Source organism: Octopus sinensis, linkage group LG25 (genome assembly GCF_006345805.1).
Source record: "Octopus sinensis linkage group LG25, ASM634580v1, whole genome shotgun sequence".
NCBI lineage: Eukaryota > Metazoa > Mollusca > Cephalopoda > Octopoda > Octopodidae > Octopus > Octopus sinensis.
The window spans coordinates 16314205-16328281 of record NC_043021.1 but is presented as its reverse complement, the minus strand read 5'-3'; the positions used below and the strand labels follow the sequence as shown (position 1 = coordinate 16328281).

Here is a 14077-nt window from a genome sequence, read left to right as displayed (position 1 = left end):
GTAAAATATAATATTTTGCAGTCTGCTTTTGCAACACATTGTCTCGATAGACCTAGGTTTCTTGAAGACATAAAACATATCTAAACTGGTTTGTTTTGCTGATGATGACAATAGTGATGGATCTTGCACTGTATGGCTGAATGGTTAAAGAAGTTTGCTTTGTAAACCCAAGTTTCCAAGTTCAATCCCATGGTGTGACATCTTAGACAACTGTCACTTCTTGTTACCTTAGGTCAACCCATTCCTTTATGAGTGAAATTGGGTAGGTGGAAACTGTAGTAGCTACGGCGGTACATATTCCAAAATTGGAACTGTAGAGAAACCCCTTGGATAGATTTTTACCTGCAATTCAGATGCCCAGCCTTATCACATACTGTGTCACACTGATTCTACCCGAAAATTATGTTTAGGGTACACGTGTCTGTGGGATACTCAACCACTTATGCATTACTTCAAGAGCAGGTAATTCAGCTGAGATCAAACAAGTGAATCTACATCATTAAAACTGATGGGAGACTATCTATTCAACCATCTATTAAGATGATGGCAGCGAGCTGGCAGATATGTTAGCACGTTGGGTGAAATGCTTAATGGTATATCATCAATCTTTACGTTCTGAGTTCGAATTCCGCTGAGGTCAACTTTGCCTTTCATCCTTTCAGGGTCGATAAATAAGTACCAGTTACACACTGGGGTCGATGTAATCGACTTAATCCCTGTGTCTGTCCTTGTTTGTCCCCTCTATGTTTGGCTCCTTGTGGGTAATAAAGAAATAGGTATATCATGTCTTTATGTTCTGAGTTCAAATTCCGCTGAGGTCGACTTTGCTTTTCATCCTTTCAGGGTTGAAAAATTAAGTACCAGTTACGCTCTGGGGTCGATGTAATTGACTTAATCCCTGTTTCTGTCCTTGTTTGTCCCCTCTATGTTTAGCCCCTTGTGGGCAATAAAGAAACAAGATGATGTTTGGAACATAAATTAACATGAAATTTTAACGAAAGGTTTTTAATTTAGAACACTTTAACCTCCTAAGCATTTAAATTGACCATATCCTGCCCAAATATTCTGTTTTATGTTTAAACCAACCAGATCTGACCTAACACTCTTTTACTTGTTTCAGTCATTTGACTGCGGCCATGCTGGGGCACCGCCTTTAGTCGAGCAAATCGACCCCGGGACTTATTCTTTGTAAGCCCAGTACTTATTCTATCAGTCTCTTTTGCCGAACCGCTAAGTGACGGGGACGTAAACACACCAGCATCGGTTGTCAAGCAATGCTGGGGGACAAACACAGACACACAAACACATACATATATATATATACATATATACGACAGGCTTCTTTCAGTTTCCGTCTACCAAATTCACTCACAAGGCATTGGTCGGCCCGGGGCTATAGCAGAAGACACTGAACCCGGAACCATGTGGTTGGTTAGCAAGCTACTTACCACACAGCCACTCCTGCGCCTATTCTAAAAATAAACATTTTTAATAATCATTCTAAAAATAAGCAATCACATCATCGAAACCTCAAAGCTACAAGATAATACATGATTAATTCAAAACAATTTGAATAAAAAAAAGCATTACATTTGACAGAATAATCTGAATGTTGAAGGGTTAAATCTTCCCCAATATTTTACTGGTACTTTATTTTATCAAACCCACAAGGATGAAAGGTGAAGTTAGAGTTAGTTTTCCATTATAATTCCATTCACATCCAGGATGTTTTTAAGGAATATTGACCCTTTAGCATTTAAACCAACCATATCCTGCCTAAATATTTTATTCGTTTTATGTTCAAACTGACCAGATCTGGTCTCTCACACCTGCCCTACAATGTCATTCTAAAAATAAACAGTCACATCATTAAAATCTTGAATTTAGAAGATAATTTATGATCAATTCAAAACAATGTGAATAAATAAGGATTACATTTGACAGAGTAATCTGAATGTTAAAGGGTTAAACAGGAACATTATCATAGAATGAAGGGCAATCTCAGGTGGGTTGGTATCAAAAGGGTTACAAATAACATATGGGGTCAAGACAAGGAGACACAAACACATACATATGACAAATTTCACTGTTTTCATCTACAAAATCCATTCACAAAGATTTGGTTGGTCCTGTGTCATAGTAGAAGACATTTGCTGTACCATGGGACTGAACCTAAAACCATGTAGTTTGTAAAGCAAGCTGCTTAACCATTCAGCCATGCCTTCAGCTGAATAAAATAAATAACAGAATAATAAAAGAAATGTCAATGACTTACTTTAGCTAACATTGTCTTTCCACAGCCTGGAGGTCCAGCCAATAAGATTCCAGGAGCCCTCGTTAAACCAAGGGACTTGAATCTTTCAGGGTATTTAACAGGAGCCTAAAAAAAAAAATTAAAATATTAGAAATCATGAAATTTTTGCTATTATTATTATTATTATTATTTAAGGTGGCGAGCTGGACAAAATGCTTAGCGGTATTTTGCACGTCAATACATTCAAATTCCACCGAGGTCAACTTTGCCTTTCATCCTTTCAGGGTCAATATATTAAGTACCAATTATGTACTGGGGTTGATCTAATCGACTAGCCCCATCCTCCAAAATTTCAGGTCTTGTGCCTTTAGTAGAAAGGATTATTATTATTATTATTATTATTATCATTATTAAGGTGGCAAGCTGGCGGAATTGTTAGCACACTGGATGAAATGCTTAGTGGTATTTCGTCTGCCGCTATGTTCTGAGTTCAAATTCCACTGAAGTCGACTTTGCCTTTCATCCTTTTGGGGTTGAAAAATTAAGTACCAGTTAAACATATTTAAGTGTGTATCTTTGTATTTGTGTTGCCCCCCACCATCGCTTGACAACTGGTGTTGGTGTGTTTATGTCCCTCTAACTTAGCAGTTCGACAAAAGAGACAGAAAGAATAAGTACTAGGCACACAAAGAATAAGTCCTAGGGTCGATTTGTTTGACTAAAACCCTTTAAGGTGGTGCTCCAGCATGGCCACGGTCAAATGACTGAAACAAGTAAAGGAATAAAAGGATGTTTTAAATAGTGAACAGCTCTGAGGGTCCACCCGAGTAAAATCGGAATCCAAAGGTGTCCATAGGCAAAAAACAGGTGAGAATAAGGGATCAAGATGAACCATTGATGAGTCTATTTAAATCCTAGGAGGAAATTAGTTGCATTCACATTAAACCCTTCCTAAAACTAAAAGGGCCAACCCATCTCCAGAATTCCAAACCTTACCAATATAGCAAGCTTCAATTCTTCACGAATATTATGCAATGCACCAATATCATCCCATGTGACATCAGGAATGGTAGCAAAACCTTCTCGCTTGGCTGACGGTTGTACTAATTTCACTGCTTCCTGGAAAATGAGAAAAAAAAGACAAACAAAAAAACTGAGTAATAAATGAGACAAATAATTTTTCAAAAATTTTGTTGTAATTATATTTCTAATGAAATATATTGCTTACATATTTCGATTAATTAAAGAATTCAGAGAGAATTAGTAAAATAATTTTCTTGTTATTAATATAATATTTGAGATATCTGGAGACATGTGACCCAGTGATTACAGACTTGGGTTTATATATATATATATATATTATATATATATATATATATATAAACCCAAGTCCGTAATCACTGGGTCACATGTCTCCAGATGTGTGTATATATATGTGTGTGTGTACATATATATATATATGTGTGTGTGTACATATATATATATATATATATACAACGGGAAGCTTTATGAAAATAAACAAAAGACGAAGGCAGGTGGAGTACAAACAAACAATTGTATTAGTATACACACACACACACATATATATATATAGAGAGAGAACAACAAACTTACCATAAAATCGTCCATTGTAATAAAAACGCCTTCTAGTTCGGCAGGAGACAGAGGAGGTTCTTCTCTGAGCCAGCTGAGAGCTGTTGGAGGAGAATATTTTTAAAAATCTTTACTGCTAAACAATTAACAATTTAGGATGAGAAAAGAAAGAGAATCAGATATGCCTCTTTTTTTGTTTTTAAACTATAAATTATTTTCTCTTTATAAGAAACTTCATAGAATATTGAATTTAGCTTAATCCATTTGTGTCTTGAGTTATGCCATGCTGACAATTTCAAAAGAGGATGAAATAGTACTATACATGGCTCCGCAGGTCAGGTATGTGGGCATGCACCATTGCAGCTTGGGATGTCCCAGACAATCCTCTGAAAGTGTCCCTGTCGGTCCCCATCTCCGCGAGATACTTCCTGTCAAGATGCGGTGTGGTACATGTCCAACAAACACAAGCCCTCACCCCAGACAAATCCTCAGAGAAAAGAACATGATATGCAGGATTGAACTCAGAAAATTGAGCAACATGACCGAACAGTCTGAGCTAATGTTCCTGAATCATACAAGTAACAGGCATCTGATGACTAAAATCTTTAAGAACTTCTATTTTGTGTAGGAAAGAAAGCCATGTGAAATTGTAATCGTGGCCGATGCTGGTGTTACTTAACGGGAACCCATGCTGGTTTGAGTGTTGGGCCTCACGGGGGCAAGGTGGCTGACGCCAGTAGCACGTGAAAAGCACCTTTTGTGTGCAGAGCCCCATGGAGGCAATGACAAATGATCGAGACCTTTGGCATTGTGCCATGCTTGCAAAGAAGACCCATCAAGCCAAGGAAAATCGTAGTTGTGGCAGATATTGGTGTCATGCAAACGGCACCTGTGCCAGTGGCATGTAAAAGCACCCATTACATTCTCGGAGTGGTTGGCATTAGGAAGGGCATCCAGCCATAAAAACCATGCCAAATCAGACTGGAGTCTGGTGCAGCCTTCCAGCTTGCCAACTCTGGTCAAACCATCCAATCCATACCAGCATGGACAACGGATGCTAAATGATGATGATGATGATGATGATCTATGCTCTGCACTCTTTGATGTAAATTCTTCAACTTGACTTAGTTTAACCTAGAAGAGACTCTCTCTCCGTTAATAGTAAAAGCACCAGAAGCAAACCGTATTTGCGTGTGTGTGTGTGTGTGTGCGCATGTATGTATATATGTATGCTTATGTATGAGGGGGTGCTGAAAAGTTCCTGGATTTGAGGGAATTGCGAAAGGCCTGGTTGGAGACCCAACCTTCCAAGTTCTTCTACAGGGCTTAGAAAAACTGAAGGACTGCTGCAATAAGGGTGTGAACCTGAGAGGGGAATATGTTGAATAAAATCATAATTAACTGATTGCTCCTGTATTTTCTTTTACCCAAAGCCAGGAGCTTTTCAGCAGCCACTCATAAATCATGGTAGTCCAAAAACAGCAAACATAAAAACAATGATGACAACGATGATAATGATGACGATGATGACAATAGTGATGGTGATGTTGATAGTCATCATCATCATCATCATCATCGTTTAACGTCCGCTTTCCATGCTAGCATGGGTTGGACGGTTCAACTGGGGTCTGGGGAGCCCAAAGGCTGCACCAGGCCCAGTCAGATCTGGCAGTGTTTCTACAGCTTGATGCCCTTCCTAACGCCAACCACTCCAAGAGTGTAGTGGGTGATTTTATGTGCCACCGACACAGGTGCCAGACAAGGCTGGCGAACGGCCACGCTCAGATGGTGTTTTTTTTTTATGTGCCACCGACACAGGTGCCAGACGAGGCTGGCAGACGGCCACGCTCGGATGGTGTTTTTTATGTGCCACCGACACAGGTGCCAGACGAGGCTGGCAAACGGCCACGCTCGGATGGTGTTTTTTTTTATGTGCCACCGACACAGGTGCCAGACGAGGCTGGCAGACGGCCACGCTCGGATGGTGTTTTTTTTTTATGTGCCACCAACACAGGTGCCAGACGAGGCTGGCAGACGGCCACGCTCGGATGGTGTTTTTTATGTGCCACCGACACAGGTGCCAGACGAGGCTGGCAAACGGCCACGCTCGGATGGTGTTTTTTTTTATGTGCCACCGACACAGGTGCCAGACGAGGCTGGCAGACGGCCACGCTCGGATGGTGTTTTTTATGTGCCACCGACACAGGTGCCAGACGAGGCTGGCGAACAGCCACGCTTGGATGGTGTTTTTTTTTCACAATTGAAAAACAAATACAAAAACAGTCCTGAGACATTTAAGTTCAAGATGAAGCAAAACAACCTCCTATATTTTAATAGATTGGGTGTGTAAAATATGGGAAGTTTTTTTCTGCCACACTTGCATTCTGGGTTGATTTGAGAGAAATGGTTTACCTAACAGCAGTTCTTCGGACATTAAGGGTATGGCTGGTACGGCCCATAGAGGATTACTGCTAATACCATACTCTGTAGAACATTCTAATTCCTTGTTTGTCTTCAGTGAGTTGTTAATACTCTGGTCCATTTTTGTTGGCTCTATGTCCATTTTTAGTTTTTTTCTCTTTTGGATGTCTTTAAAAACTCTGAAAATTGAGGAAAAAATATTTTAAATAATCAAGGATTTTTTTCAATGTTTATTTATTTATGTCTTTTTTTTGTTTTGTTGTTTCATTGGAAAAATGTCACCAGTGGTTCCACACCATGGCATGAAACCCAAACTGCATCCTTTCCAAGGTTAACCAAATCCTGAACTAATTTTGCCTTGTTTGGAAACAGGTGAGGGTTGGAGACAAGAAGGGCATCATCCGTCCATGGAAAATCTGCCTCAATAAACTCCATCAAACCCAGACAAGCATGGAAAAGTAAGCATTGAAACAATTATGATGATGATCCTCTCTGTTACTTTTGCGATGTTAACTGTTAACACCAACCACATAGATCTTGAGAGGGGTGGGGACTTGCAAAGGGCCTGAGCACTGTCCTTCCTTGTTTTGGTTAATATAATATATATAATATATAATGAAATTATTGTAATCAGTGCTCAGGTGCACCACAACTTGTCAGAAAGTGCATATAGAGTATATGCAGTAATGTACAAATGTCTGGAAAGCGAACAATGTATGAGTCAGATACATGCTTGTGTGTGTATGGAGGGGAGAAAATCAGGTGTAGTGTTGGCGAATCTCAGAAAGCATGGAAGTTTTGAAGGATGCAGTGCTCCGACAACTAACAACCGATGCCGGCAGTTTGTTCCATGCTTCAGCAACTCTCAGCGTGAAAAAATGTTTCCTAAAGTCATGGGAGCTGTGCTGTTTTCTGACTTTGTAAATATGTCCACAGGTGTTAGACGGGTGGAGTTTGAAACCCTTTAGCATTCAGATTACTCTGCCAAATGTGATTTTTATTTGTTTACAGTTTTGAATTAATCACGCATTGCCTCATAACTTGAGATTTCAATGATGGTGATTGTTTATTACCAGAATGATGTTGTAGGAACGATGTGAGAGGCTACGTCTGGCTGACCTGAGCATAAAACAAGTAGAAAACTTGGGCCTGATAATGGCCAGCTTAAATGCTAAAGACAGAAAACAAGCTTTTTTTTTTCATCTTACCTGTTTATAGCAACCATAGCCGCTTCCCTCGACAAGGCACTAAGATCAGCTCCGACAAAACCAGGAGTTATGTGGGCCAGTTGAGGATAGCTGAAGTTGTCAGACAGCTTAAGGCTCTTGCACAGCACCTGTAGAATCCTGTGAGAAATAGAGAAGGGAAAAGGAAAACCATTTAGACTAACTGAACTGTGCCTCCACATTACTTGACTTGCCTCTCATCAAAAATAATAGCCAGAATGGAATTTACCAGGATATAAGAGCAGAAAAATCTACTCCAAATGTATTTTTTATGACCTGTGCAAGCATTGGTAAAAATTGATGATCCGATTGTGGCCGTTACCAGCCTCGTCTGGCCCCCGTGCCGGTAGCACGTAAAAAGCACCATCCGATCGTGGCCGTTCGCCAGCCTCGTCTGGCACCTATGCAGGTGGCAAGTAAAAAACACCCACTACACTCACGGAGTGGTTGGTGTTAGGAAGGGCATCCAGCTGTAGAAACACTGCCAGATCAGACTGGGCCTGGCGCAGCCTACTGGCTCCCCAGACCCCAGTTGAACTGTCCAACCCATGCTAGCATGGAAAACGGACGTTAAACGATGATGATGATGATGACAACGATGATAATTGAACTGAACTGTGCCTCCACATTACTCATTTTGTCTCCCAATGAAAGTAATAGCCAAAACAGAAGTTATTGAGACAGAGAGTGGAAAATCTGCTGTAAGGAATTTCATCTGATTTGTGCAAACATGGGTAAAAACTGATAATGGCAATTATGACAATAACTGACTGAACTGTGACTCCACACTACTCAACTTGTCTCTCAACAAATCGACTTTGCCTTTCAACCTTTCGGGGTTGATTAAATAAGTACTAGTTACGCACTGGGGTCGATGTAATCGACTTAATCCCCTTGTCTGTCCTTCATTGCCCCCTCTATGTTTAGCCCCTTGTGGGAAATAAAGAATTATACACACACACACACATACATGAAACATATAAATGTGTGATGTGTGTGTGTGTTTACAAAGATGATGATTCTCTCCATTAATTTGCATACCATTGATCAGGTCTGAAACAATGCACACAAAACAAAAACTCAGAGCAGCCACAGTGAATCCTCAACATCAAATAAATAAACTCTACCAGATCTATACCAATCACCTCTCCCCACATTCGTACACCCAAACACATCCTCATCCTCCAACACACACACGTTCATGTCTTAAAAAGATTGAGAAAGAAGGTAAATTTCAAAAAGTATTTCCTACCTTTGTCTGGCTACTTTGTCAGGAATTCCTAAAGAGATTTCTCGGTCAAACCTGCCGGCTCTCCGTAAAGCTGGATCTAATGAGTCAGGCCGATTTGTAGCACCAATAACCAAGACATTGTCAGGAGATTTCTTTACATCATTCAAGTCTGAAATTAACAAACAGATAATAACGAGAACTGCAGTACATTTTGAATGCCCGAGCATCAATATTTGGACATTTTGTGAAGATTACTGCCCTGTTAATTTGATACACATGTTTCTGATTTCAACTCCACAGCATGGTACCTTGGAGAAAGGTTTTCTGCTGCACCTTACAATGATCAGCATTAATAAAAGAGGAAAATAAAAATAATTACAACACATCGTTAGACAACGCCAAGACAGCGGGTCAAATATTATTTAAGACACATAAAAAGAATAAAACTTTACACACACCATCCAGACAGGTTAATAGTTGAGCCACAATCCGTCGTTCCATATCTTTGGAAGCGGTCTCTCTCTTTGGAGTTATCACATCAATCTCATCGAAGAACAATATACACGGAGCATTGGTCTGAAAGAGAAGTAAAAGAGTTCAATATGTTGGAGGACAAACACCATTCTTCTTCTTCTGGGATTTTCTACAAGTGAAGCTGCTACAAGTTACATCAGAGTGTGAACATTGTATCAGACTGGATTTGAACTAGGAATCTTTCTTTTTAAAACTAAGATGAATAACGTTTTTACCAAGTAGATTAGTGGTTCCCTAATCAATCAAGAAAAAGAAAAAAGAGACAGATAGAAAGAATCAGTAGTGGTGGTCATGGTGAACTGCAAAGCACTTACTCTGGCTTTCTCAAAAATCTGTCGCATTTTTTGTTCAGACTCTCCAGACACCCCAGAAACAAGCTCCGTAGCAGCTAATTTTAAGAATGGCACTTCAAGTTCCTGGTAAAAAAAAAAAGTGAAACAAAAGTTTATTAGGGAAATCAAAAGGAAACAAATTCATCTGGACAAAAAGACTAATTTTCAATCAACAAATACAATGAAATATAAATCTCAAGCAATGAGATTTAAGTGACAGGAAGAAAGGTTCCCCTTCTGGAATCCAACCAAAGATGATATAAACAGGGTGTCCATAAAGTCATGGTGCAATGTTACAAAATTACTTCATTCTTAAGTTTGCTCTACAAGTTAAGCAGTTTCTAAACGTGGAAATCGCTTATAGATGGATTGGAAGAGGTGGACCATTATTTTGGTCTCCACGTTCACTAGATTTGACTCCATTGGAATTCTTTTTATGGAAACATGTGAAAATTATTATTTATTCAACTAAGCCTTGATCTTTAGAAGACTTGAAAGCAAGGATAACTGATGTGATGAGGGTGTTACTGAAAACCAAATGGAAAATGTTTTCTGAGAACTACAGAATGGGCCTGCAAAATTACAAACACTGCCTCTCATCCATTCATCATCATTTAAAGTTTGTTTTCCATGCTGGCAGAGCTTCACCAGGCCACACTGTCTGTTTTGGCATGGTTTCTACAGCTGGATGGCCTTCTTAATGCCAACCACTTTACACACTGTACAGGGTGCTTTTTTTTTTACATGGGACTGACACCTCCTAACCCACCTGCTTATTCTACATCTACTACAATGGCACATTTTTTTCATTTGCACACCACCTCCACAGATGCCCCCTAACCGGGCTCACCTAATACACCTTCTCTCATCAATTATACTGTCTCCACCCCAACCACCTCATGAATCATTATGTCAAATCATTCTGCCCCAAAAGGTAACTTGCTAGAAATCCTTTTCACATTTTTGACTAAACAAAAACCTTATTATTAATCTTTCTAGTCTAAAAGGACCAGTAAAGGTAAAGTGTACAGCCCTTTCCTTCTAGCTTTAAACCCCTAACCAGGTACTCACCTTAAAAACATTTATTTCTTATTTCTTTATTGCCCACAAAGGGCTACACACAGAGGGGACAAACAAGGACACACAAACGGATAAAGTCATTTATATCGACCCCAGTGCATAACTGGTACTTATTTAATCGATCCTGAAAGGATGAATGGCAAAGTCAACCTTGGCGGAATTTGAACTAAGAACATAGCGGCAGACAAAATACCGCTAAGTATTACGCCTGGCCTGCTAACGTTTCTGCCAGCTCGCCGCCTTGAGGGTGGTCAACTGAAAATCCCCGAAAGTGCTCCAGTATGGCCACAGTTTAATGACCAATACCATCCCCAACATCGTCTATATATGGAAAGTATTACGCCCGGCGTGCTAACGTTTCTGCCAGCTTGCCGCCTTCATTTATTAAAACCATTTATTTCTGACTTACCCCTGCAATGGCATTTGCCAAGAGTGTTTTACCACAACCAGGTGGTCCATGTAAAAGAATGCCCCTGGGTGGGGTGATACCAAGTTGACGGTAAATTTCAGGATGTTTCATATGAGAAAGAATCGTGCAGATTTCCTGAAATAAATAAACAGATAAAATGAATAATAAACTTTGGAGTTTTAGAGGGTTTGTGGAAGGGAATTTTCTTTAAAGAATTCAGGCTGACCAAGACGATATTTCCAAGAACCACAAGAGCTAAGATTGCAACTACATTATCTTCCAACCACCAGATTCAGCAATATAAAGCTGTGTATGAGAGATGAGGATATCTCACTGGATAAGATGGAAATAATATCACAGATAGCATTAACAGATGTTCTGGTAGCAATTCTTGGCAGCAAGCACTACCAGATCTGGTAGCAATGCTTAACAGTCAGCACAACTTGAACATCATGGGTGGGATGTAAAGTTTTCACCCATGAAGACATGTCTGCACCAGACAAGGTACTGGGGGCAATATAACAAATACAACATATATATATCATCATCATCATCATCATCGTTTGACGTCCGCTTTCCATGCTAGCATGGGTTGGACGATTTTGACTGAGGGTTGGCGAACCAGACCCCAATCTTGATCTGGCAGTGTTTCTACAGCTGGATGCCCTTCCTAACACCAACCACTCCGAGAGTGTAGTGGGTGCTTTTTACGTGCCACAGGCATGGGGCCAGTCAGGCGATACTGGCAATCCTTTTACACATGCCACCGGCACAGGTGCCAGTAAGGCGACGTTGGTAACGATCATGCTCAAATGGTGCCCTTTTACGTGCTACCGGCACGGAGCCAGTTGGCTGCTCTGGCGATGATCACACTCGGATGGTACTCTTGGCACCCTACTAGCACGGGCACAAGTGCCGGTAAGGCGATGCTGGTAACAATCACACTCGAATGGTACCTTTTTATGTGTCACTGGCACGGAAGCCGGTTAGCCGCTCTATCAATGATCACCCTCGAAGGGTGCTCTTTGCACCCCGCTAGCACGGATGCCAGTCATTGAATTTGATTTTGATATATAAGCACCCACTACACTCGCGGAGGGGTTGGTGTTAGGAAGGGCATCCAGCTGTAGAAACACTGCCAGATCAGACTGGAGCCTGGCGCAGCCTTCTGGCTTCCCAGACCCCAGTCGAACCGTCCAACCCGTGCTAGCGCGGAAAACGGACATTAAACGATGATGATGATGATGATAATATATTTAATTTGATTTATATATATGTGTATGTGTGTGTGAATATATAGTCTGTCCTCCAACAGTCCAATGGCAGAAAACGGCAATAGTGAAAATGAAATAAAATATAATACAGAGAGGTCTGCACTTACCATTAGACATTTCTCATTGCCACCAACATCAGCAAATGTCACTGTAGAATATTCGAAACCATAATCTGGAAGAGAATTTAGAAAAAATACATTTTTGTTTGATTTAGGTTTTCGGTTCATTATTATAAGGATGTGAATCTGATTCCCCAGCAGTGCATTGGGTCCTTGAGCAAGACACTTTATTTCACCCGTAATTACAAAGGGGCCAGTCTTGTCACATTCTGTGTCATGCTGAATCTCCCTGAGAACTACGTTAAGGGTACACGTGTCTGTGGAGTGCTCAGCCACTTGCACGTTAATTTAACGAGCAGGCTGTTCTGTTGATTGGATGAACTGGAATGCTTGTCTCATAGCTGACAGAGGGCTAATGTGTGTGTACAGACACAAACATATAGATGTCTTCATCACTGTTGTTTTAACATCCACATTTCCATGCTTGCATGGGTTGGTCAGAATTTGTCAATGCAGATTTTCTATGGTTGGATGCTCTTCCTGTCACCAACTCTCACCTGTTCCCAAGTAAGGTAGTATTTCCCCATGACCAGACATGTCATGTCAAAACAACACACACGACAAGACAGTCAGTCACCGGCTGACACTCGCTGACGATACATCGAAGAGGCCAGGGAACAGAAGAAAGAAGACATGCACCCAACACCAGAGCTGAAGACACCTCCGAAAGGGGTGCCCCGCCACGTCAAAATGGTAGAGGAGTAGGGGCCGAAACCGGAGGTGGTTCCTCCTGATGATGTCTTGAGCTAACTGGATCCTATAAAGGAGCTGTTGTGGTAGCAGATCACGAAACACGGTTGTAATTCCTATATACATATATAAGTATGATCAGCTTCTTTCAGTTTCCTTTTATCAAATCCACTCACAAAGCTTTGGTTGACCTGGGGCTATAGAGGAAGACACTTGCCTAAGGCACCATGCAGTCAGACTGAACCCAAAACCACTTGGTCAGTAAGCAAACTTCTTCACCACACAGCCACGCCTCTACACACACAAACACAAAATTTCTTACCATCACTTTTGGTTGGTTTTTGTTCAGGTTCATTATATTTTGATTCACTACTTCGTATTCGTTTCGGCCGTGAGGTTGTAGCACTGACATCCTTTGGGATTGAAAAATATGTATGTATAATTTTCATGGAGAAAAACACATACACACATATATATATATATATATATATATATATATATACACAAAATTTAAAGGAATGACCACTAAAAGTGGACAGTCGATATGCTAGATATAGACGCCAAAATCGCTATTTTCTACGAAGAATGTATTCTCAAGAAAAAAACTCAGCAAAAAACCAAAGTGTAGTCTATATCTAGCATATTGACCGTCCACTTTTAGTGGTCAGTCCTTTAAATTTTGTATGTATAAAATATTTTAATCTTCGGATTTCTTTAATATGCTAGGCCACTGGTTTTAATTGATTAATATCAATTTTTACCCTTATTCAATTTTAAATTATATATATATATATTATATAAGACTAATTAAATTATAACAGTTATTATAGTCCACTCTACATTGTTGTGCCATTCAAGACACTTTATATTTTCAAGTGTACTACAATATTCTCCTATATATATATATATATATA

At 40.2% G+C, this 14077-nt stretch overlaps 1 protein-coding gene across 1 annotated transcript in view; it reads right to left on the bottom strand.

The window, feature by feature from the left end:
* LOC115224266 (nuclear valosin-containing protein-like) overlaps positions 1-14077 on the bottom strand; it is a 39550-nt gene that overhangs the window by 7405 nt on the left and 18068 nt on the right. Inside the window, exons 7-17 of the mRNA XM_029795076.2 lie at positions 13486-13576; positions 12462-12526; positions 11081-11215; positions 9574-9675; positions 9184-9301; positions 8747-8894; positions 7477-7614; positions 6260-6447; positions 3869-3948; positions 3251-3373; positions 2276-2380 (exon numbers count right to left, since the gene is read on the bottom strand). Of these exons, the coding sequence (XP_029650936.2) occupies positions 2276-2380; positions 3251-3373; positions 3869-3948; positions 6260-6447; positions 7477-7614; positions 8747-8894; positions 9184-9301; positions 9574-9675; positions 11081-11215; positions 12462-12526; positions 13486-13576 (1293 nt within the window). The remainder of the gene's footprint in view (positions 1-2275; positions 2381-3250; positions 3374-3868; positions 3949-6259; positions 6448-7476; positions 7615-8746; positions 8895-9183; positions 9302-9573; positions 9676-11080; positions 11216-12461; positions 12527-13485; positions 13577-14077) is intronic.